This window comes from Mastomys coucha, unplaced genomic scaffold (assembly GCF_008632895.1).
Source record: "Mastomys coucha isolate ucsf_1 unplaced genomic scaffold, UCSF_Mcou_1 pScaffold6, whole genome shotgun sequence".
Taxonomy (NCBI): Eukaryota; Metazoa; Chordata; class Mammalia; order Rodentia; family Muridae; genus Mastomys; species Mastomys coucha.
This window is the reverse complement of record NW_022196912.1, coordinates 97,362,716-97,387,897: the sequence shown is the minus strand read 5'-3', so window position 1 is coordinate 97,387,897 and position 25,182 is coordinate 97,362,716. Positions and strand designations below refer to the sequence as shown.

General features: G+C 43.2%; 1 protein-coding gene across 5 annotated transcripts in view; it reads right to left on the bottom strand.

Annotated features, from left to right (window-relative positions):
- Sipa1l1 (signal induced proliferation associated 1 like 1) overlaps window positions 1-25,182 on the bottom strand; it is a 288,870-nt gene that overhangs the window by 78,543 nt on the left and 185,145 nt on the right. For all 5 annotated transcript variants that reach the window (XM_031355460.1, XM_031355465.1, XM_031355461.1 and 2 more), the window contains 3 exons: window positions 19,562-19,692; window positions 14,936-15,124; window positions 3,967-4,141 (listed from right to left, as the gene is read on the bottom strand). In XM_031355460.1, coding sequence (XP_031211320.1) covers window positions 3,967-4,141; window positions 14,936-15,124; window positions 19,562-19,692 — 495 coding nt within the window. The remainder of the gene's footprint in view (window positions 1-3,966; window positions 4,142-14,935; window positions 15,125-19,561; window positions 19,693-25,182) is intronic.

Below are 25,182 nucleotides of genomic sequence, written 5' to 3'. Positions count from 1 at the left end.
GTACTGTCTTTGAGTATAAATGCTCCCCTGTCATTTTAGTAAGGCACACCTCGATGAGAACCTCTCCTAGTGTCATGTCTCTTTGTCTCTCTTATCACCCATTTACTTACAAGACCTCAAGCTCCCACGAGATGAAGTGAAACTGTGGGCCGGCTTCCTTCAGGGTTTAAGATGGCATGCATGACTGACTGACTGACTGAATGAATGAATATAAAATGAATCTAGAACTTCTGTCCCAGCCATAATTCTCACTATAAATTAAAAAATTTGGTAAGATATCTGAACCAAATGATTTCAAACATCCCAACAAAGGACAGCATTAGACAGTCTGTGGTCCAGGCTGGGATGGGTCATGGGGAGAGTGATGGGTGGCAACAAGGAAGTAAGGTGAGCTCTATAATGTTCCAGTTCACTACCCAGGTGGAATTTTGGGACAATGGCACAGGATAGGCTAAGCCCAGTCTGAAGAGGGAAGCCAGTATACAATGAAGTTCAGGAAGTCTGAAGCAACTAATACTTGCAGGATATTGGTACTGAGCTTAGTACCCAAGAGAGGCAAAGCACAGAGCCAGAAAGGCTCAACATCTGAACAAGCCACCCTTAAGTACTGGACAAAAATAATGTACATATGCACAGAGTTCCTTCCTAAAGACAAAGAAAATAATTAGGTAGATTTCAGAGTCAGAAGACATGTGAATCCATCCCACACAGGCAACTGGAGACACCTAATTCAACAGAATGCTGGTCAGGTCATGCCACTTCATTCCTCAGGAGTACTACAGGCTACTACTGTAGGCAGCTGTAGCCAAGGTTAACCAGGTCTCAGGAAAACCAAGTGGTTCTTTTAGGTGTTCACTGACATCTATACAGTGATGACATTCAGAAAATGCAGCACCTCTTAAATAAGCAGCCAGTGGAACAGTGAGGCGTAACTCAATACACCAGGAAAACCCAATACCAGGAAGGATCCAGGAAGACACAAACAGAAGTCCTAAAAAACATTTGAGGATTTAAAGAACAAGATGAACCAATGAAGCTCAGAGAATGGAAGATTTAAAAAAATTACCAGGTATAAGTTCTGGCCTAAAAAACATTTGAGGATTTAAAGAACAAGATGAACCAATGAAGCTCAGAGAATGGAAGATTTAAAAAAATTACCAGGTATAAGTTCTGGCCCATAATACCATATTTTATTGGAAGTGTTACTGGATCAAATTAATGTGAATTAAGATGCTCTATAGAATGGGAGGGAAAGGGAAAGGAAGTTGAAGATGTGCTAACAGAAATTATCAAAATGAAGCATAAAGGTATGGAAAAGCTGAACTAAAAACCAGAGCCTCATTAGCTTTTGGAACACTAGTGACATATGCAACCTGTGTGCAACTGGAGACCTGAGAGGCTAACACACATGCAAAACCCTGCAAGCCCATAGCTCTGCATATCTCTACTGTGGAACAGGTCTTTACGTGCCAGTGGGGCAGGAGCTCACAAAACCAGTTTGGCCTCAAACTTACTATTTAGCCAAGGACAACACTGAATTTTTGATCCTGCTGCCTCTACCTCCTGAGTTTAGTCCCACTCATCTCCCTGGTTTCTGGTCCTACAATGTGTTCTCCTCCTCCTGTGCCAGACACTGGATGGCTTCCACAGGAGCACAGCAAGCACCAGCACAATGGGTTCATACCTCCAGAACTGAGCCAACCTGTCTTCTTTCCAAACTACCTAGCCTTGGGTATTTTGTCACACCAAGGAAAAACAGATGAAGGCCTATTCTGTAAAAGCAGAGAAGTCACTCTTCCTGGACCCTCCTTAGTGAAAGGGACACTTTTGCAGACTGTAGAACATAACTCTAAACTGTGCAGTCAGAGGCAGCTTGCCACACTAGGCCCACCTTTCGTTAGCTGTCAATCTGATAGGATTTGGGGCCAAATACATACAAAGAGCTTATCTTAGGGAATTGACTGCTTTATTGGCTACCACACTGCATTTCTGTCACCTAAGGGATACCTTTATCATATCACCCTACATCATCAACAGGTTAGCTCAATAAACAGCAAGATTTTCTGGACTCCAGCTGACTACTCCGTTACAAAAGCAGGGCACTGACTTCAGTGGTTCTCTGTGGTGATGATCTGCAGAGTCCCACAACTTGTGACAAGCACAGACCCTGTGAGGTGGACATCAGAATACTGGGACACAAAGAGCTGAAGGGCACCTAACAATTTAAGATCTTACACAGCTGCAAGCCGAGTCAGGCATTAACATAATATTTAAGCAGCTAGGCTATTTATGGCTTTTCATCGTTGCTCTTGCATGGTGTCTTTAAGCTGCCAATAGCAAAACTATGGCAACAGGAAATTCCTCCCTGCAGTGGAGTTTATGAATGCTTTTCTGTTTTCATGAGTCAACGCCTTATTTAATTTCCTGTACAGAAAACCAGAGAGATTACTATAGCTTGCAACACATACATGTTAATCCAAAGACCCTCTCAAAGAAAAACAGGTCACAGCTGTCTAAAGATAGTTTTTAGATAAAACTGAAATCATCTCCACACAGAGGAGCACCAGAAGTCGACATACTGCCTCCCAAACCAACACCTGAGAGCTTAACTGCCCTCCTGAGGATTCTGGAGGAAGAGGGAGAAACCTTGCAGGGTGGTTCTACACAACAGATAGACTCATTGCTGGGCCTGTAATCAACATATTGAACCAAACCAACAGGACTATTTTGTAGAGATCCTGGTAGCAAAGGAGCAGAAGGGGCAGTACTTGGCAAGGGAAAGGACCGGGAAGGACAGGGAGGAAGAGACAGGCAGTGGGTAAATACAAAGTACAATGACACACAACACAAAAAGATGTCATAACATCTAAACAAGTTTTAAGATAAACAGAGGCTAGGGAGATGACTCATGGGTAACGTCCAGAGTTTGAATCCTCAGAACCTACACTAATCCAGCTGAGTGTGGTGGAGCAAGCTCGGTGACTGAGCACCGAGCAGGTGGAGACAGGCCAATCCCTGGGGCTCATTGCCTACCAGCCTGGTTTCTATGGTGAACTTCAGGTCAATAAGAGCCTGTCTCAAAACACAGGAAGGATGACTCCTGAGGAACAACATCCATGGTTCACCTGTGGCATCTACATGCACACATACCTGCACATGCATCACCACCTTAATAGAAATGTAGGCAACAGAAACAAAGACTACAGATGGGAGTAGCAAGCTGGCCCATATGGTAGAGATTCTTTCCACAAAGCTGTGTAACCTAGTTGGAACCCACGTAAAGGTAGAAGGAAGAAGCTGGGTGTAGTGACACACACCTTTAATCCCAGCACTGAGGAGATGGAAAGGTCAGTCTGGTCTACATGGTAAGCTCCAGGTCAGCCAAAAACACACAATGAGATGCTGATTCAAAAACAAAACAAAACAAAATGATAAAAAAATAATAATAATAATCAACCCAAAAAGAGAATAGACTCCACAAAGTTTGTCTTTGACCTCCACAGGCACTCAGAGGCAGAAGTAGTGCACACACATATACATACACACCACATACAAACACACATATAAACAAGAATATAAAAAAGATTATAAAAGTAAATAAGAAAGTTATGTAAAGGTTGGCTATGTAGAAGAATACAAGAATTATATAATAAACCAATAAGAGGAAAATGTATAGGTCTTACAATCAGACTAAGTTTCTGGCCTTTTAAATCCTCCTAACACTCAGCCCTGTGTGGTGGAACCTCTGCAGTCCCACTTGGTACACTGAACACCATTTGTGCCTGAGCCTTGACCCCCTCCACACGTCTGATAACAGCGAGGCCATTTGGGCTATGGTCTTTGATGGTTCTAGTGCTGCATCCTCCCAGCCTGATTTTCTGCAGCAAGGGGGCAGTGCTGCTGATGGATGATTTTGCAGCATGCAGGAGAAATCAAGCATAGCAGGAAGGTGTAAGCAGTTCTTACTTTTGGTGTCAAGTTGCGCACGATACTTCTCAAATCCTTTTAGCCGGACTCGTTCTCCCAGGAGCTGGAGGAACTCCTCAAAGGCTGGGCCCGCAGACTCGTTGTTGTACATCTCCTCCTCGGTGCTCTGGCCGGCTTTGCAGTACATGATGCCTACTTTCTGCTGATAGTTCAGCTGTGGGGACAGGAGATATAGTGAGGTAAATAGTGATGGGTGTGCTCTGCCTCCCAGTGCTAACAAGTCCTGCAGGACATACACCCAGCCAATAGCTAGCTAGCTTCCTTCTCAGGGAATCCTTTTAATTTTTCTGCCTCAGATCAAAAAACTACAATGGAACAACCTCTCTAATCCCCCAGCTAAAAGAAAGGACAGAACTGCTGCATGTCACATCATACAGCATTGAGCAGGTGGTGGGGTTTCAGAAAATTTCTTTTCAGGATTTACAAAGTATGAGAGGCTGCAGGAACAGCCTGAACAAAACTGCCAACCAATCCTCAATGATCTTCCCTTCACAGATCTAAAGCCTTTAAATAAAAGCAGACATCTATTTATCAAAACAAACTTTAAAATAAATTGTTTTGAACTAAAATACCCATTAACTCTGGTATTGAAGAATTTGTGCAGATCTGCACCACTACCATTTGAACAGCATGCTAAACTGTGACTAGCACAGAGCTTGGGTAGAGACCAGTGTTACCAGCACACAGCTAGAGATATACATCTAAATGTCTTAACGGCAGGACAGCTCGGGGGCAAATATACCTTTTACACTGCACTTAAAGTGAGCATTCCCAGATGTAAATGATACAACAGTGATCACGACACTCACTCTTCACTGAGAAACTTGCCATCTGACGAACAACTTTCAAAAGGATACTGAACTCCCAATAAGAAATAAGTTTGCAACTTAAAAGTGTAGACACTGAGAACTAGTGTAACCAGTGCTGAGCTCTTAACCCTCTCCCCTAATGGTACAGCAGCCGTTGAGGGGTTGGGGGCGGGGGCTGATGCTGCCACTTGGTGCTGTTTGCTTAGACTTCACTGGAACCAACCTTACAAGGCATAAAAGCTGGTCCCACACACCAGATCTCAAACAAGCCTTCTACTTCTGCCTCTGGAGCAGCTCTGACTACAGGTGCAGCCACTCTGCCTGGTGAGGTGAAGTTTTAGCAACTCGTTTCTACTGACTACCTGCTACCTGCCAAATACCACATACTATGGAACACACTTATTGCCTGATCCTCAGAACAGAAGACCAGCTTGACCTTACTCATCTAGCAGATAAGTAAATGGAAGAAAAGTAATTTGTGCAGTGGGTAGTCCTGCCTTAGCTTTTCTTCTCTTCTCTTTTCTTTTCTTTTCTCTTTTAAAAGGCCGAGTCTCTCTGTGTAGCCCTTACTGGCCTGGACCATCCTATACAGATCAGGCTGGTCTTGATCTTGCAAGAGATCAGCCTTCTACCTCCCAAGGGCTAGGGTTAAAGGGGTGCACCAGTAAGCCTGCCTGATAATCTTGTTTTATTCTGTGTCTGTCACTTAACACATGGGTCCAAAGCCATTTGCAATTCTCAAGTTGAAAATAAAAGAAATCAATTTAAGCAAACATACTTGGAAGCAAAAACTGATAAAGGGTTGACATCCTAACTTTTAATTTATTCTTCTTGGTATGAATATTCATATTCACCTGCATAAATATTCATGTGTTTGACTGTGGCGTGCTATCCCATATCACTCTGGGAATATTAACATGTTGTGCATGTATTTTATTATCCTTCTACAATTTGAAAATTGCTGACTTCTGAAGACACGACACATTCAGGGCCCTGCCTTTGTGTGTGTTCTGCCGTTATCAACATTCTAAACTGCATGGTTCAGAGCAATGCTCACACAAAGAAGCGTCTTAGGGAGGGAAGCCTTTGCTTGCTTGTTTTTCCTCCATTTACCCTGCTTAGGAACGAGAGCTCAACATGCCCAGACATGAGGCCAACTGGACAGGACTCACTCTGCTTACCTGTCTCTACACACACGCGGACAAAGTAAAGCCCAAATCTCAACCTTGCAAATAGCTAAACAAACTAATATGAACTGGGTGAAAAACAGCATGTAAGATGGCAGTATCCTTACTTCACTTTAATAGTAACAAGCACACATTGATTTGCTTAGTTTTGTTTTCTGTTTTTGTTTTATCACACTTAGAGGGAAAAGAAGCAAGCAAATATCAAAGTAGAATCACTGACATTTCAGCTTTGTCTCAGCTGGCGGCTAATGCTAGCAGGAGACGACCCGCCCCCCCTTCATCCCAGCTTTAGAACTGAGCTAAGAGTCCTATTAGGTCTTTGAGAGTAAGTAGGGGACGGCAGACTCTCTGCTCATCACAAAGGCAGCCCTTAACACAGCCAGCTCGCTGTATCAGGTTTGAGTGGCAGCATCTCCTCACCCCACAGGCAGAACCAAAGAGACAATGATCTGCAGACAGGAGGGCGCTTTGGGTTCTGTGCTGGCTGGCTGCACCTCCCAGATCAACCTGCACAGGCCACAAGGACAAGTTGCCCTGCTCTGTGGGAAGCATTTTATCCCTTTTGGATTGTAGATTATTTTAAAGAACCTCTTAGAGGCCTAAGGTTTCACTGCAAAATTCAACAGGATTCATTTATCATGTTAAAGAGTCTACAGTGGAATAAGATAAGCAAGGAAACCTGAAAGCACCAGACAGGCAGACTCCAGGAGAGGACACAATGTGCCCTTCTCTCACTGATAGCATACCATGGTCACTTCCCAAGACAACCAGCTGCTTTCTAGTTTCACTGGTTTGAAAGGAAAAGTGTTTTATAAGAGGATTAGGAAATCTGCTACATTGTCACATTTTCTTCAGTTTAAAACTGCCAGATGCCACCTGCTCCATTCTCTGAAACTGACAAAATGATTATAAACTTAATTTCTGCTCCAATGAAATTAAGTGTAGGTGGCATTCTCTGAACTCAAGACTCCTCAAAACCTTAGCTAGTGACTATGTTTCCTGATGGTACTCATAACACAAACATGCCCAGAGAAGGGGCAAGGTACCAGTGACACCTGCATCAGCATCAGCATCAATCCGTGAGCACCATGGGATTGTAGGCGTGTTCTGTAAAATGGATCTGTTTACTTTGAGAGGCACACATATCTGTGTGGGCTTTAAATATGAATATATAGTATTTAAATATAAAGTTCAAAACAGTAACAATGAACTGAGTACCACCCTGGAAACAGGTGGGGTCTATGCAATGTCAATTTTGTTGATAAGTATGTCTGAGCTTTTTAGTAATGGAATACAGTTCTGTGCCTCAGACAAGCTGCTCCTCTGGGGGCCTGATCCAAGTGTCTGGTCAGTCAGCAAAGGTTTATTTTCTGGTTTGTTTGTATTTTGAGACAGGGCTCCTATGTAGTACTAACCTGGATCTCACTCTATAGATGAGACTGCCCTCAAACTTATAGAAATCCACCTACCTCTGCCTCCTGAGAGCTATGATTAAAGGCATGCAGCACCAGGCCTCACAAATAGGCACACATATCTATAAAACTTAACCACAGTCAGTCCAACAGGGCAGAAGCTGCACATCACCAAAGTGAAGGCATTTTCAACTACCAGCAGATGTGCTGCTAAGGCCGCTGACTGGAAGCAGCAGCACCAAACTCCCTCCTTTAATAAATTAGGCACTTCCACACAGAATCAAGAAACAGATACAGCCTCAACAGTCTTAAATTTTTAAATACAGATGCTCAATCAGTCTACTGAAATATTCCAAAATCCAAAAAGACCTCTATGATATGAAAGGGTTCTTTTCTGGGTACTTGGTGAAGCAGTACAACCTCCCTCAGGAACTCCTGCATTCCTGGGAAGAGGGTGGGTCCAGCCAGAGCTCAGGACCAGCCCTTTACATCTCAGTAATATGGCTCTCAGGCACATCTTATCAGTCTTGAATTTTACCCATCTTCCTAGAGAGGGCCATAAGAACACTGGGGTAACCAGCCCCACAAGGACAACCCAGTTCTTATAAATCTTTAGAATTAAATGTTTACTCTAGATGTTTATAAGGTATGGCATGTTAAGAGTTCTTCACTGTGTCACAGTTCTCAAAGCATGGGACATAAGTTCTCCAAATTCTCTAGACTCTTGCTTTCCTGTCGTCTTGCTGAGGGCCAATGTCAACATCACATCGGTGGCACCAGACTCTACCATGCTCAAGGTATGCAGTGTTTGTTGGGAGAACAAAGTGTGTCAGTTGCCTCATCCACAGAAGACACTGATGACTGACTGCTCCTCTCCTGGTCCCTCCTGCCATCCGAGGAGAAGGCTAACCACTGATGGACAGGGAAGTCCTAGCAGCCTACTAGGGCCTCCAAAGATGCTACTGTGGCTTGTGGAGAGGGAGCAGGAAAGCATCATTCTTATCCTCCATGTGGCTTTACAGCAGTGCAGGTAAGGCTTAAATAGACCTCCTAAATACCTGGTGTCTGATGCCACCATGTGGGGAACAGGATCCACAGGGATGCAAGTCCAGCTCCCAACCTGTTCCCTCCAGCAGAGTATCCCAAGCACAGGGAGGCTCTTCCATTTACGGCTTTACTGTTTTATTTATAAAATATTTAAAAGTTTTGTCCGTGCTTATCAGGACTCAACAGTGTTTGTCCTCTTCCAAAACCAAACTGGGAGCCAAAAAGAAAAGCCAGAACCTCATCCGTGTGCCATCGATAGCCAGTCCACCTCCCGCCTACCTCCTGCCCACCTCCTGCCACCTGCTGCTTACCTCCTATCTCCTGCCTGCCTCCCATCTCCCGTCTACCTTCCAACCTTCTTTTTCTGTCTTCATTATATATAATGTCCAAGACTGTTGGCTGTAGTGAGCAGAAAGAGTGAGAGGCCTTTTTTGTACCCTTTCAGAAGCAAGACTCTCAATCTGCTTTCTAAAATGCTCTCCCGCTGGGTTCCCTGGCTATTCTAGGGGGTAAGAGGAGGCAGCTAGCCTACAAGGAGCTCTCTGCCTGCAGGGAATGGGGATTCATGGACAGTGTTCATTTTGGTTTGGCCTTCATAAACAGAATTCTGACTTCCTCCTAAAGATGAAAATCTTTATTGTCCCTCTGGCACAGACTGGGAAAATATCAGTACCAAAATTTTTAAAAATGTAAGACTTAAATTTTGTTCTCATTGGGAATTACAAACAAAAACTGAATGCAAAAGAAGGAAGGGAGGAAACGGAGGAAAAAAAAAACCATAGCTATTAGGTTGGGTAGGAAAGTGTTTTTTTGACAAATTTCAAAATTACGTACACTTGCACAGTCTATGCTAATCTATTTTTACCTTTGGCATAGTGTAAATAAAATATTCTAAACACATAATCTAATATTATTCTAAGGTATATTGTGAAAAACATCTCCAAAAATGAAAAGATTCATCCGGAGGTATTGAGCTAATAATAAACACATCTAACTTGACATCGAGATGCATTTCAATTACATAGGAAAACGTCTTTTTCAGGCTTAAATCGTAAAAGACGGACATCACTCCATCGTTCAGTAAGAGGACACTGAAGTTATTACCTCCTCAGTGGTGGGGCCACACAACAGAGTATCAGACAGTCACATGACCAGCCCTCTGCATGTATGGGAAGGTCTATAAAACACACCAAGGAAACAGGAAGGATCCAAGGAAATATGGAAGTAAAACACAGGAATTCTGTGCTTCAGGAATCCATGGCATGCTTCTGAGATGGGTGGAACAGAGGGTGATAGGAAGCAGGGGAACGGAGATTCTCAAGTAAGCGTGGCCACATTACCTAGGTTTCAGGTTGTCTGACAACATCACAGCGATTACATGGGAGAGAAGGCCTAAATGTTCACTTTAGGGCTGCCCACCAGCCAGCTACTCTACAGGTTATGCAGGAGCCCTTACTGCATGTGACTTAGTCTTTCTGTGCTTCACTTTCTGTGCAAACTGCCTTCTTGACACAGCCTCATCCCCTGATGCTATCCTGTCACTGCCTCAGGCAGGCAGGCAGGGACAGGCGGCACATAACAAGCAGCAGCACTGTCCTGACGGCTGAAGGGTGCAATTCCTGAGACTGCTCACCCAGGTCAGGAATCACCTGGTACCATCTGGATGGCAAACTGGGTACTCTCATAATCTAAGAGATTTAAATTCTAGAAGTGTCACTTTGCCAAAGTGTCATTCACAGAAAATTGGTTTTAGATACAATGTTTCCCCAATGGGTCATTTTTTCAAAATTTGCTGCCTGAATAAAGATGACAGTGGCCGGTCAAACTCATTTAGCCTCACAATAAAATAATGCACCATGGCAGTGAACAGGAGAAGTTAGCAGAGTTCCATTCACACCCTATCAAAGGATCAGTGCTATTCATTATGAAGCAAGCACCGCTCAGCCGGACAGCCATTCTTATCAGGTGCTACAGGGATCTCACACAATGGCCACACTTCCTCTTTAACTGCAACTGGAAAAGTAATCGCTTTAAAAACTGAAAAACAACATATCTTCACTTTCATATTCTTAACGAACACCTTTTAAAATGGATGTTCATTCAGTCAAAATCACTACCAGGCATGAGACTTGACATTTCCTAATGAAGCAGAACTATTGATTCTCTCTACTACAAACTAGCAAGTGAGTTTCTGACATGCGTAAGCCAGCCCTACTCTACTCTATTTGGGTTTAACACATTACTTCTTCCTGGGTGCTGAAGCCTCTAAGATTTGGAGTCATCATTGTAGAAGGAGTAGAATGGGGCATACAGCACAGGGGTCAGGAATGTGGGCTATGAAGTCTGTGTGCCTGGAAAACTCATGTAAATCACTCACAGAGTACCTGGCCTAGTCACTACTCAATCCAGTTCCCAGTTTGCTCGCTGAGCCTGCTTGCTGCTCCATGTGTTCATCACTTTGTTCCTACTAATACTGGTCTGGAACATCTGATCATGTCCTCCTGCCCTTCAAAGGGCACCTCATTCTGATCTGTCAGCCGATCCTGACTCATACCCTTTAGTCTCTCTGTTTGCCTGGCATCTGTTACAGTATATTGTATGGCTTTGTCTCTTTAATGGGTATGAGCTGTGTTTTACTAGCCTATTTATTTTCCACAGTCTTTATCAATCTACACGGAGTATGCATGGAGTTATTCCACTTGTGCTTACTTGTAGAGTACAATATTTTATTTTTAATAGGAGTGCTCCCATAGAACCTTGCAAAGATGAAATGACACAATGCATTTAAAGGTGACTAACAAGTGACCAATTTATTACCAACAGCACCTAAGATTCTTTCTTTTTTTAATTAATTTATTTATTTTATGCATTTAAGTACACTATTACTTTCTTCAGACACACCAGAAGAGGGCATCAGTTCTCATCACAGATGGTTGTGAGCCACCATGTGGCTGCTGGGATTTGAACTCAGGACCTCTGGAAAAGCAGTCAGTGCTCTTAACCACTGAGCCAACTCTCCAGCCACCACCACCCTCCCGACTCTTTTTCAAGTGGCCAGAGTTGTACTGAGTGTTACACCTTTGTCAGCTCCTGAAAACAGGACATGACACAATCTATCATTCCTCATGCAAAAAGTTTATGAGGCACAGGTGGTTTTGACTGACTGTTGAAGATAAGACTGACATAAATGAAAAGTACCTGAAGTGGCCACACAATTTCAAAGCTCACAGAATAGCGAACTCCAAGCACTTCACAATTCCCTTTATGGAAAAGAGTATTTTGAGACAAGAAAAAGGAAAGGAAACACTGCAATCCTTTAAAAGGCACTATTTATACAGATTTGTAGCCAGTGTTTGGCCCTAGCAAGAGGTGAGAGGGCAGAACATGCCCGAAATGTCTGGGACCTCGGTTGCTCTGAACAGAAAACAAGCCTGGAGTACACGGCTCAGGGACACTGTGAGGACTAACTCAGATAATGTCAGAAAAGAGATCAGAATGCAGTAAAAACTGCAATGCATGCTGCTCTGTCTGCCTCTGTCCTACGATGCCCTTGAAGGGGTGGTAGAGACCTGACAAGTAAGGCAGGTAAACTAAGTCCAAAGTTAAAACAAAATTTCAGAGCCCTAATAAACCACAGCCAGAGTGAAACTCTTGCCAACTGAATTATAGCTTCTCATTTCACCTAACAACAGAATTAAAATAGCCATTCAAAGAGAGCTAAGGAGATGGAAAAAAAAGCAAGGAGAATGGGCAAGCCTGGGCAAGCCACAGAGCATTCACTCATGTCTCAAAATGAGTTTCCTCAAGAGTCTCTTTCAGCTCTGGTATGCACCACCTCTCGGTTAAATGGCAGGCAAGTGACTGGTTGCATGGGCAGCATGCTATTGTATACCTTACAAAAAATTTGCTTATTTCATTTTTGCTTTCTATACTCATGACAGAATCAAGCACAAAAGGCAAAATGCCACAATATAGTAAACAACTGCTTTGTGTTTTCTTTTATTAGGAGTTTTAATAAGGGTAGAAAAGATAATACAGTAAGACTGAAAAGTTTCTTTAGTAAGTTCAGTTTCCTGGTATCACAATTGAGAATCTAATGCAAGAATACACAGAATGCCTGAATTTTAAAAAATAAAAGAAAGAACGATGGAAATCAGGAATGTTGCAATAATTATGTGCTATGCACCGTTACTTGCATACATTTCCTTTTCTTTTGTTTCTCTTTTTTTTTTTCTTTGTTGGTGGTGTGTGTGTCGGGGGGGGGGGTGTCTAAGACAAGGTTTCTCTGTGTAGCTCTGGCTGTTCTGGAACTCTCTTCTGTAGACCAGGCTGGCCTCCAACTCACAGAGATCCACCTGCCTCTGCCTCCCAAGTAATGGAATTAAAGGTGTGTGCCCAGTGAATTTCTTTTCAAAGTGCATATTTCCAAAAGAATCTACTTCTCAAAGTGGCTCCAAGGCATTCTCAGCTCGTGAGCTAAGTATGCACCACTATGGCTCTAGCTGTAAGGCTATGCAGAGAAGACAAGGCAAAGCACAAGTACAGCAGTTAGTCAGTTAGGGGCGGCTCACACAGAATGCCACGCTTTAACTGCTAGATGCCACTGCCTGGCGAAATGGCTGCTTACAGTGGAATTCTATTATGGAATAATGTATTTAAGATATCTTTTTCAAAATAAAACCAGTTAGATCTACTGATGGCCATACTGTAATGTTTAACCAAATAAAAAATTACCATATACTATAATTAATAATTTATGAAGGAAGAAATATTTTAGTAACCAAAAATAGGGAAGCAATAATTAGAGAATAATGGCCAATTCTGTGAATTAAACAAATGTAACTGAGTTAAACTCATCATGGAGTTCCTGTTATGCTCCTGTGCTGGAGGGACCATGAAATGCTCATCACAGATCACAACCATCTGCGGCCCCCATTCTGCAATCACTAAGAGGACACAAAATGTGCCAGACATCCCATAAAAATGCACAACTGGAACATGAATTTTTAAATTTAATATGTTTAAAACAAGGGAAATGGCCACAAAACACCTTCTTTATATGAAGTAATCTGTTCTGTAGAGATTGAGAATGTTAAGTATAAGACTGTATTATCAATGCCTGACCAGGTTTCTCCCTCCTGGGTAAGCACAGTAATTGAAATGACTGAACTAATAAAGCTGAAATGGCCACCCCATGTCCTCCTCCTCTATTAATGTTCAGAAGGCGTGCTGGAAGACAGTACCGAGCACTCCAGTTCACACACAGCCGCCTTCTTAAGCAATACGCAACATAGACAAACAGACACTCCTATGATTCTTTGTGTATTTCAAAGGGACATTAGCTATGATGCACTGTGTAAGAGTGACAGAAGGAGGATGATTCAGGAAGCTCTACCAATTTCTAGTTCATCTTATATGTTCAGTGAATGGAGGGAAAGACTTAAAAAACCATGACACTAATTTTTGGGAAGTGTTCATTTTAGTTTAATAAAAATCAGAATTTTTGATTAACGAAACATAAGACAAAATTTTGTTCACAAATGACGTCATACCTGATCAAATGTTACCTGCAATGTTCAAGCTACTTTACCCACTGCTAGCATGCAAATGACGAAGATGCTAGTTCCAAGTGAGGTTACATAGACAGAATGTCTACAGGCGAATGTCCAATTACTCCACGCAGGATACACTTGCACTGCCGGATGACAGTGCATTCGGATCACAGCAGCCCTTTCCTTTCTCTACACAGGCCACCTACTCACCCAAGCACCCTGATCAAAGGACTTCGTGGTTGGGAACAGAGAAATGGAGGCAGCAACCTTGAGCATTTTGGCAAAGCTACAGACTCACACCCTAGTTTTAATTTTTTATACTTAAAAGTCCTAGGTAAACTGTATCTCAGCAGTATTAAAAAGCAGGCTTTCTTCAATCTCAGCTTTTAGGAATGGTGTGGCTAACAGCTAAGAGCACATGCCTGGAGTCAGATGACGGTGTGCAAATCCTGGTTCTCTAACTTATAAAGTGAGAAACTGAATGTATGATGTAACTTCTCTACACCTCAGGTTCCTTTTCTCTAAAATGGGGATAGGAACAGTACCACTGTCTTAAGGTTGGGAGGTAAAATGAGATAACATACTCTAAACTCCTCGGACAGCATCTGGTGAACACATTCAGCAGTGCTTGCTATTCTCATTCTAAGTATTAGTAATGTAACACCATCATTATACTTACTATTACAGTTAATACTGCCCCTGCTGGTCTTCCCCCCACATACTCAGAAATCCACTGCATGTGCCAGTGACCACAGAAAGAGCCGAACATGGATAAAGCCCTCTATCAGCTTTGTCATAGAAAAATCAAATCAGAAATGGTCAGGTGAACAATCACAAAGAATATCCTTTACAATAAACGGACAGTTCTCCCCCTAAGAAAAAACATCACAGTCTGTGCTGGAAGCCCAGAGGAAACCCAAGCAGCAGGACTGCACACCTACCCCTTGCTCGTCCAGTTTCATGAGCTGCTCCGTGACTTTGGGCGTGTTGAAGGCCAAGCGCAGGCACTGCACGTTGAGTTCTGGGATCACGTGTTCCAACACCTCTTTCAGAGGCAATCCTCTGGCTGTGGAGTGCTTGGCTGTGGAGGGAACAGCATCCTCCAGGACAGACCCTCTCAGCGTCATGAGCTACAAGAGAGATAACGGCTATGGTGAGGCTTCACAGCAGCATGACACTGAAGATGTATTAGGCTCTGGAAGCCAAGACAGTAGCTCTGTCCCAAGCTAAACAATGGCTGGTGGTTGGTCAAGTCAGTGAGGTGGTACGTAGGGAAGAAGTAATACAGTAATACATGAAAAATGAGGCCAATGCACTTCCAAGAGCTCCTACAAAGTTCAAAAGAACTCAAGACAACATTTTTTTTTTTATTATAGTACCAAGCTATTTACCTAAGTGACAGCCTGCTCTCACAGTGATCAGTGAGCTCAAGACCTTTGCATCACTATGCAGCACACTGAGGACTGAACAGGGGAGGCATCCCAGAGAGACACTGAGAGAACACTGAGAATGTAGCTGGTGTACCTTTGAAATGGTGAAAGGCAGGAGGAGGAGGAAAAAGAGGAGGAGGAGGAGGAGGAAGAGAAGGAGGAGGAAGAAGAAGAGGAGGAGGAGGAGGAGGAGGAGGAGGAGGAAGAGAAGGAGGGGAAGAGGAAGAGGAGGAAGAAGAGGAAGAAGAGGAGGAAGAGGAGGAAGAGGAAGAGGAGGAAGAAGAGAAGGAGGAAGAGGAGGAAGAAGAGAAGGAGGAAGAGGAGGAAGAAGAAGAGAAAGAGGAGGAGGAAGAGGAGCAAGAGGAAAGGGAGGAAGAGGAGGAGGAGGGAGAAGAAGAGGAGGAGAAAGAGGAAGAAGAGGAAGAAGAGGAAGAAGAGGAAGAAGAGGAAGAGGAAAAAGGAGGAAGAGGAGGAAGAGGAGGAAGAGGAGGAAGAGGAAGAGGAGGAGGAAAAAGAGGAGGGAGATGAGGAGGAGGAGGAAGAGGAGGAAGAGGAAGAGGAGGAGGAGGAAGAGGAAGAAAAGGAAGAGGAGGAGGAAGAAGAAGAGGAGGAGAAAGAAGAGGAAGAGGAAGAAGAAGAGGAAGAGGAAGAGGAGGAGGAGGAGGAGGAGGAGGCGGCGGCTTTATATTCCTTAACCTGACTGAAAAGCATAAGCTGCTCATATTTTCTAAGAGCAATGACTGCAGTCAACAGCACTGGAAATGACCTCTCCTTCCTTAAAACACTCCGGCTATTACCAAACATTAACTCAAGCAATGATGCTCTCTAGTAATAGTGATCTGCTAGAGAAATATAAAGCCATGCATGGAACCTAAAGGGTTCTTGATTTTCAAAAGATCTATGTGGCAAAACTGTTTGTGAATTTAACTACTACTTGATAGTCTAAGAAATGAAACACGGAGGAGATTCCATTAAACATAGAAGCTGTAAGGTAGCCACATACATGTCTGGGAATGTATGTGGCATTATCAGGGAGAGATGAGAAACACATACATGAATCTAGGGAAGATTGTTCATTAAAGAAAATGAGACAATCCAAAGGCAGAAATGGAATGACAGTGGCCTAGGCTACTAGGAAAAAACCTTAATAGAAGAGGTGACCTCAGAAGTTGGCTATAGGGAAAAAAAGAAACAAGCAAAGTGTTAAAGAATAAAGGAACATTTCTACAAAAAGAAACCCCAGCAGAGGAAACATGAGCAAAGCTACAGATAAAGGGAGTCAGGGCCTGAGTGGGAATGCAGACCTGCTGCAGCTGACCCTGAGCCAGGACAGACATTCTGGAGTGGTGGAGCTCAGAACAGAAACGATGTCAGACCATGTAGCTGGGGGAGCACTTTGCACCCCTGACCCACTGTGCAGTCTCACCAGGTTTCCAGAAGAAATGACAGGCACACTTGGAGAAATGAAGTCAAGAATAAGATGGAACCCAAGAACCAGAAGCTGTACTGCAGCCTCACCCAGCAAAGAGACTCTTTCATAGGATAGTAACGAGCACATTGAAGCCCCTTTTCCCGTGAGGCTTACATCCTTATGGGAGAGACAAAAACCAAAGAAAATAATAATACAGTATGTAAGGCTGTGTTAAGTCTTAGCGGAAAGGCATGGAATCAGAGATTAGAATTCGATGGGAGAGAGCAGAAAATTCATATCTGTGACAGGAAAGGGCCCTGTGGCTTATATAAGTGAGTCAGAGAATTTTGGAAGCCTGAGGACTGCTAAGGAAGTTGATGCTGCGGGAAGAACAAAGCACCAAAGTCCTTTGGCAGCCAGGGGGAGAAGGCCAAAGTAGCTGGAAAGGATGGAGCCGGAGTTACAGGACGGGCTAGGGCACCTCAGCAGGTACACCGACTCCTAGGCTGGCTCTATTCAGGATAGAGAAGGCTAAAGGATTCTCAAGGAAGAATGAGATCTGGCTTGCATTTCATCTGCTGGTGAAAGGATGCCAGACTAGGCCTAAGCCTTGGGGATGGAAGTGCTTGAATTCCAGACACATAGTATTTGAAGACAAGATTACAAAACTACATTTAAGGCAGGAATGAGAAGAGAAGAGTCAAGTGTGATCAGGATTTCTCACCCAAACAAAGAATGAAGGTTATTAATTTGACCCTAAATAGCAAGTGGAATGAATCGTTCTCCATGGCTTATGATGGAATAGTGCGGCACTTGGGCTTTTCAGCTAAAGGCTAAGGGAAAGGCCTGGCTTGATGAGGCCTGGAAGAAGGTGAGGCCTGTAACTGAAGACCAGAGAGAAGTAAGCAGAGTGGGTAGAGGCAGCGAGGGGACAAAGAGCCAAAGGGAAAAGCCAGAGCCACTCAGGTTCAGAGACTGCTGTACTGTGCAGGGCAGAAGTTACCCCTGCCAGGCAAGATGAGGGCTATCAGTGCAGGGCCTGAGGACAAGGGGACTACAGAGAAGAAGATCCCATCTCTGCTCGACCCAGAGGGACAAGATCATGGTAAAGGTCAAACAACTTCACATACAAAAAAGCTAAGATGGAGCATCAACTCGAATTGTGTGTGTGTGTGTGTGTGTGCGTGCGTGTGTTGGAGGGGTGCCACACACAGGGTGGAGGAGTTGCTAGAGACTGAATAGAGACAGCAACAGAAAATCACTTGGAAATTAGACAAGGGAGGTTTGAGAAGCCTGGTAGATCTGGGAAGGGGTGTTGCCTCAGAGCCCATCAGCTCTGACAGGAGAATAGTCCATGAACACCAGCAGGCTCGCCACTCCTCCCTGCCACTACAAACAACACATTTGTTGCCTTCAAAATCCTTATTTTTAATTTCCTGAGAGTTCATGCTTGGAAACAATTAGGAAGTGAAGCCAATCCCTGAAACTTGCCCTGCATTCAATGAGGGAAATACAGCCAAATGCTCTATTTAAACTAATTTCAAAACCATTATTTCCTTGACCTCAGGGGTATCGGTCATTGATCTATAAGAACAATCCTAAAATGAATTAGGAGTTGAGGCAATACATTGATAGCTGAAATAATTATATCCATGCTTAGAAAGAAAAGGCAAAGGCCTCACAACCTCCAAATTGTCCACACAGATTTGTGGTTTAAATGTTTTATAAGTATTTTATTTTCCCTTTCTTAAAAACTTGAACTTTATTTTAAAATGAAAGGTCTCATATTTAATCCCTACAGAGTTCTGACAGGTCAGAGTTGGCTCCAGAGAGGCACATGCTGCCAAGACATATGATCTGAGTTTGGTCTCCAGAACATACATGGTGAAGAGCAGAGCCAATGCCTGCAAGCTGTCCTCTGATCCCCACCTGGCACACACAAGCACACAATAATATGTAAATACAGTAGTAATCAAAGTATCTAAAGACCTCAGAGAGCCTGCTCACTCATAACTGGATCTCTTTCTGGCTCTGGTAATCTGTGTTCTAGGCCTTGCAGAGCATGTACAAGGAACAGCGAAGGGAAGAAACTTCCTGGATCAGTCAATGTCTACACAGTAGCAGGGAGGGCTGAATGAAGAAGCCTGAGGTGATCTCTCTCACCTGTGAGAGCTCTGGCTCCTTGAGGTGCTGAGTGCTTTCTAGATGCCCCTCATCTGTGACTCTTAAGGGTTCCAGTTTCCTCTAGACCTGTCTTTCTATGCATGGAAATTCCCACTCCTTCACTCCACCCTTACTGCAAGCTAGACCAAAAAGGCAGACATAGGCAACACCCTTCCCAGGCATCCCCACCAAAAGAACAGATCTGTCTTTTCCAAGTATTACCATACAGAAGCCAAAGGTCATCTCAGGTTCTCAGATGTTATCCACACTTTTTTTAAAAAAAAATGGCATGGTTGCTCAAAAACTTGCCAAGTAGGCTCAGCTGTCTAGCTAGAAAGCTCCAGGGATCTGCCTATCTCTGCCTCATTTCAAGCACATGCTACCATGACAACTTTCAATACATGGGTGCTGGGGACTGAACTCAAGTCTTAGCAAGCACTTTATCAACTCAACTATCTCCCAGCCTTGCTCCTTCTGTGTTCCAAGGACTTTGTGACCTTATTTAATCCCTAGCTACTGCTTCTGCTCCATTTTCCCTCACATCTTGCTCACCTGCCACTTACCTCACTAGTTCTAAAAATTATTCGGTAGTTGTATGGAGATCCATTTTCCTTCATGTCTTCTGGTTTTTCCCTTCGAATGCTCACAGCCACTGGACCGAGGTTCTCATCAGCCCCAAAATAGTTCCAGTGTTCTTAGGTAAAACAAGATAAAACAAAATTAGAAAATTTATCTGACAGTACAAAACATCATATTGTTTGGGTTTAAGATCACTTCCCAGAAACTATTGGTAAGATATCTGCATTGTTGAACAAATCCTGACACCCTTCACTGAGCTATAGACACTGAGGCTTCACAGGCTGGTTTGGAGGACAGCACAGAAGGACTGCTGGTTCTGACTGCTCTCCAGCGCCCTATTATAGGTGTTTAATGTGCTCTCTCCATGTCCCACCATTTTCATAGGCTACAGCTCACATGTACCTTTTGATAAGACTTTGACGCCCCTGCACTGGAAGAAGAGTCCTAGGTTTCCAGACAGCCTATGTCAGGCAGAGGAGCTCAGATGAACAGGACTCAATGTGGCCTGGGAGGTAAGAGGCTGGACAGGGGGTTCTCAGCCTTATCAACAATTCCCATGGAATGAGACAAACTGTGGTCACATACCTGAGAGAGTATAGTGGCCCCTCTCAACTGTTCAAAGCCTCAGGCTTTAGCCTGGCTTTGGTGGGGGTTGGGTGGGGTGGGGTTGGGTATAGGAAAAGTTTCCATCTAACAAGAGGGTGGATGTGGAAGCTAAGTTAACTGTTAGTGGAAAGGTGCAGGTTAGTGATGGGAAGGAAGTTAGTTTAGAGTCAATCCTTAGCACTGAAAGGAATTTCTTATGGAAAATAATAAAACTGATACTTACTGGCACTTGAATATATACCTCTAAGGCTTAAAACTGTTGATATGTACATGAAATGTTCACAGATGAGAAAATCCATACAACACAAAAATATATGACAAGCAGATAACTTACTTTTCAAACTTCCAAAGCATTTGCTCTAAGTTGTTCTATGTCATCTACACATAACATGACTACATAAGTCATGACATGGGACAATATTGGCATATAAAATGTATATTTGAAGACACGTTATTTCCATATAAAATATGTAGGTATTTGAAAATCCATGAGAATAATAAGAAGTAATTTAGCATATCTAGTTATATGGTTTTAAAATTTAGGAAATGCTCATGAAAACACTTTACAAATAAATACTAATATACAATTACAAAAGATAGACTCAAAAACATTGCAACCTCTAAGAATATTATAATCCATGGAAATTCAAAATAAGACAACACAATGGCAATACAGGCAACAAGCATTTCATACATGGACAACTGAGAAACAAGCCAATAAACACCACAGGTCCAAACACTCACGTACACCCTCAAAGCACAGCACATGAGAATCACACTCACAGGATATTTACTCTTACTTTGCACACAATTCTAACAAGCTTGGTTGTCTGGTCTTCCAGCCCTCAGCTTTATTTCAGAGAGGTGACAGATAAGTCCCGGTGTTGACAAAGTCCAGGGTGTAGGGCTGATACAGACTTGCATGCAGACAGCAATGTGATAGAACAACTGACAACAAGGAAAAAAACAGAAAGTGGGGAGACAGAAATAGTATAAAAGAGCCGACAAGAACTTAAAGGAAAACAAGACAGCATTCGGACCACCTACTCAAGCAACTAAGAGACCCTCAGGACAGTTCAGTTCCCAATACAGAGCAGGGGAGGGCCTGTGAGGGGTGTGTGGGCCACACACTCTAGACTCCTTGCTGCATCCAGACACTCTAGTTCATACACACTTCACTTGTGTCAGGTGGGTGGGGCTGCTGCTTCATCGACAGGAGAAATTCACGGAGACACACCACTCCAGATTTGTCATCAGTAACCTTAGCCTTGACACTTCCTCCCTTAGCCTTGCTTCCCTGGTCAGCTTTCTGTATCTGCAGCTAAGGTTTCAAACAGTCCTCCTCCCCACTGCAACCTCAGCAAGCACTAATGCTGTCAACATGGAAACAGGAAAGCAAAGGAGCATTTCAGCAGCAAACTGCACCAGCCCTCAGCGTGCACAGACTGCCCTCAGCGTGCACAGACTGCCCTCAGGGTGTACCAGCTCTCAGTGTGCACAGACTGCACTCGGTGTGCACAGACTGCCCTCAGTGTGCACAGACTGCCCTCAGGGTGTACCAGCTCTCAGTGTGCACAGACTGCACTCGGTGTGCACAGACTGCCCTCAGCGTGCACAGACTGCCCTCAGGGTGTACCAGCCCTCAGTGTGCCCAGACTGCACTTAGGCCACCTCACTTTCCCTTCCCTCTAACCTGAAGCCTCATGTCCCTCCATCCCGGCCTGGTCTCACTCTGCACCTCTAGGAACACACACAGATGCCTCCATCATCTCCTGCTATCTTTAATGCTTCCTCTGCTTCCCATGGTCCATCTCTATCCTCCTCTTCCCACTGGAAACTTCTCTTTAGAACCCTGTAACTCTTTCCCACTACTCAGCTGCCTCAGAGTGGGAACAAACAGTGCTTTTCTTTTCATTTTGTTTAAACTCAGGAAGCTCCGATCCAGATGGTCTTTTTTTTACTCCCTGAATAATCTGAAATCACCTTCTTCTGACCATCCTTTGAGCACTCTGATTGTTCTTGCTTGGTTCTATTTCTTATGCTTGGGTAATCTACCCATTCTGAGTCTGGAACTGCACAAGGAACTGCAAAGTTCCTGCACTCACCCACTGCCAGGTTGTGTTCAACCCAAGAGTCTCTCAACTGTCTGCTCGGGCTCCCCCATGTTCATTCTACTCATGTCTACCTTATTTGCTGTCCCCCAAGTTCCCAGGGCAGTGAGATACCCCTCCTAAAACATAAACCTGACCCAACCTCACAAGGCTTAAATGCACTCCTGAGTTCTAAGGCCTTGGATACTGTCCATGGCTCCCTGACAGGTCTTTATGACCTATCCTCACTAGTTGGAGTCATTCTTTGACCTAGACTTCTCACGGGTGAGGGCCAATTAAATTTCTTCAGTTGTCCAAACTCCCACAAACATACTTTGACTATATCATCTTACGTGGTCTCACCTGGCGTGCCCCTGAGGTATCTTCTAAAAGAGCAGCTGAAAACAGGCGTGCACTGGGGGGGTTTACACAGTAAAAGTAAAGCTTGGAAAGTACTAAGAGTTCCCAACAGATTAGTGAAAACAAGTCTTTCATACATCTCAAACACAAAGGTGTAGAAACATTATAAACAAAAGCATAAATTTAAGTCATTTTAGTGTTAATTGGGAGATAAAAGTATTATTTTAAAGATAAACCAAACTCTATATAAAGATGCAATAAAACTAAAAGTAAAAAATGAAAAACATTTCTTTTTTGTACTATTAGAACCTGACATATATTTATTTATACAGCCCTTCACCTCCAGTTATTTCAGAGTTGAGCCCAAGGTAACGAGATAATTGTCAGCTAACTTCACACACTTTCCTCAGACTATCTTCAAACACACCCCTCTCTGGTCTGCTAAGGTTAGAGAGATCTCTTCATACAGACATAGTTTTACAAGAAGGAAAACAAGGAATTCTAGCCATTACTTCCACAGCAGCATCAGAGCACAGAGAGGCCCCTTCTTATGTTCACTCTATCAGGATCAGACTTTACAAGTTCAAAAGTTCTCACCTCATTTTACTGTATGGTAGAGTCAGGTCAGTGTAGTCCCTCTCTTTGCTTACAGATCAATAGGGACAGAACTAACCCTTTCCTGCACATGACACGCATTTACTCAGTATAAAATCCTAATGTGATATACTGTCCCCAGGAGAGAAGAGCTTAGGTCACCAGGTCACCATACATTGAAATTTAGTTTTTAGATTTTAATCTCAAGACAAATGTGTCAGATTTTACATGTCAGTCTAATCATCTGGCCATGCCTGCCTCTGTCCTTCCATCTCAGCATCCCTACCTTTGCTCTAGAATGCATGAGTGAAAATAATTAAAATTTCTTCCCTTCTGTATCAGCCATCTACCTCCATCTTGGCTAGAACAATAGGGAGATTTCCAGTCAGACTCACAGTAGCTCTGCCTTTCTTCTGGGCTGGAAAAATGGAAGGGGAGGGAAGCCAGGGAGGATGCCGGGCAGGGAGTTCAGGTAAAGAACATGATAGGAAGAAGAGGGAGAGGATGACTAGAAATGCTGCTGGGACAGCACAACATCAGCAAATACCGTAACAGCATGTAAAGGCAGTACAGTGATGTACAGAACCCCAACATGCCTGTCCTTGGACTACAATGATGCAACACACCAAAGCGAAGCTCCCTGCCAAGCACTTACATCATGAGGTTAAGACCATCTCTCTTTTTTAGAGGTATAGCAGCTAGGATCTCAGGACAGTCATGACACTAAACTAAATCAAATCAAGCATATCCACTAATGATATCAAAGCTCATTTTCTTAGCTATTATAACTACATTGTATTCCCAGAAGTCTCTAAAATTTTATAAACAAACAAAAAAAAAAATTGTTAAAATTTGGTGGCCAGAGAGATGTGCTTTCACTTAGATCACATGTTCTGCCTTACTCACCAATATGAAAATGTTTTCTGTGCTGACAGAAGACATTAATGCCACTCCAGAATGCTGATTCCTCCCAATCTTTACAGTAAACATTCTAACAGGTGTTTATCTGTTTATGTATGTATGCAGCATACATACATTTGTGGAGGTATGCTCAAATGTATGTGGTCATATGTGCTCATGTATGTGTATGCATGTGGAGTCCCAAGGTCAACCCTGGATATCTTCTAAGATTGTTCAACATCTTACATATTGAGGCAGGGTCTTTTGTTGTACCACGAGCTGGCTGTTTGGCTTGCACAGCTAGTCAGCATGTCTGCAGACTTGCCGGCTCCACCTCCTCCCTGGACTGGGATTACAGGTGGCCCACCATGCCTACTGATGCTTTGCATGGTTTCTGGGGAGCCAAACTCAACAACAGACACGTCAGTTACAGAGCCATGCCCAGAGTCCCTAAAGTTTTCTTATGGATTACAAAATCTAACAAAATGATACATAAAATACTCAGGGATTCAACTGGTTCTGGGACATTCTATATAAAAGAGATTTATTTGTGGTCAACACATTCACAATTATGAGTATTAGTAAAGAGAAAAGTGAGTGATTGAGAGTTTCAGTAACTGTGTCAAATACAGTCACTTCATTTTTTTATAAGCTATTGGACATACATGTGCAGTCAAAAAAGCCACACCTGACACTTTAACTTTAAAGGAAAAAAAGAAGGTTGACCCACAAGAGCCACAGCCTTCAGCCAGCCATTTCTGGACTGCTCATACTGGCTTTTGTGTTTGTTGTCTGTGTATTAGTTATTTCTTAGGGACATTGTACTTTAGATTGAATACAACTATGAACAGTTAGATATATCTTAATTTTTACCCAATAATTTATAAAATTATAATTTATGGCTTAAATATTTACATATAATCATCAACTTAAAAGTCTTTAATAGGGAAAATAAACAGTAAAAACAGAAGTTAAGACAAACCAAATAAAATAGCTACCTTCTGCCTAACACAATTGCAAACAATTTCTGAGATTTAGAAAAAAAAAAAAAAAAA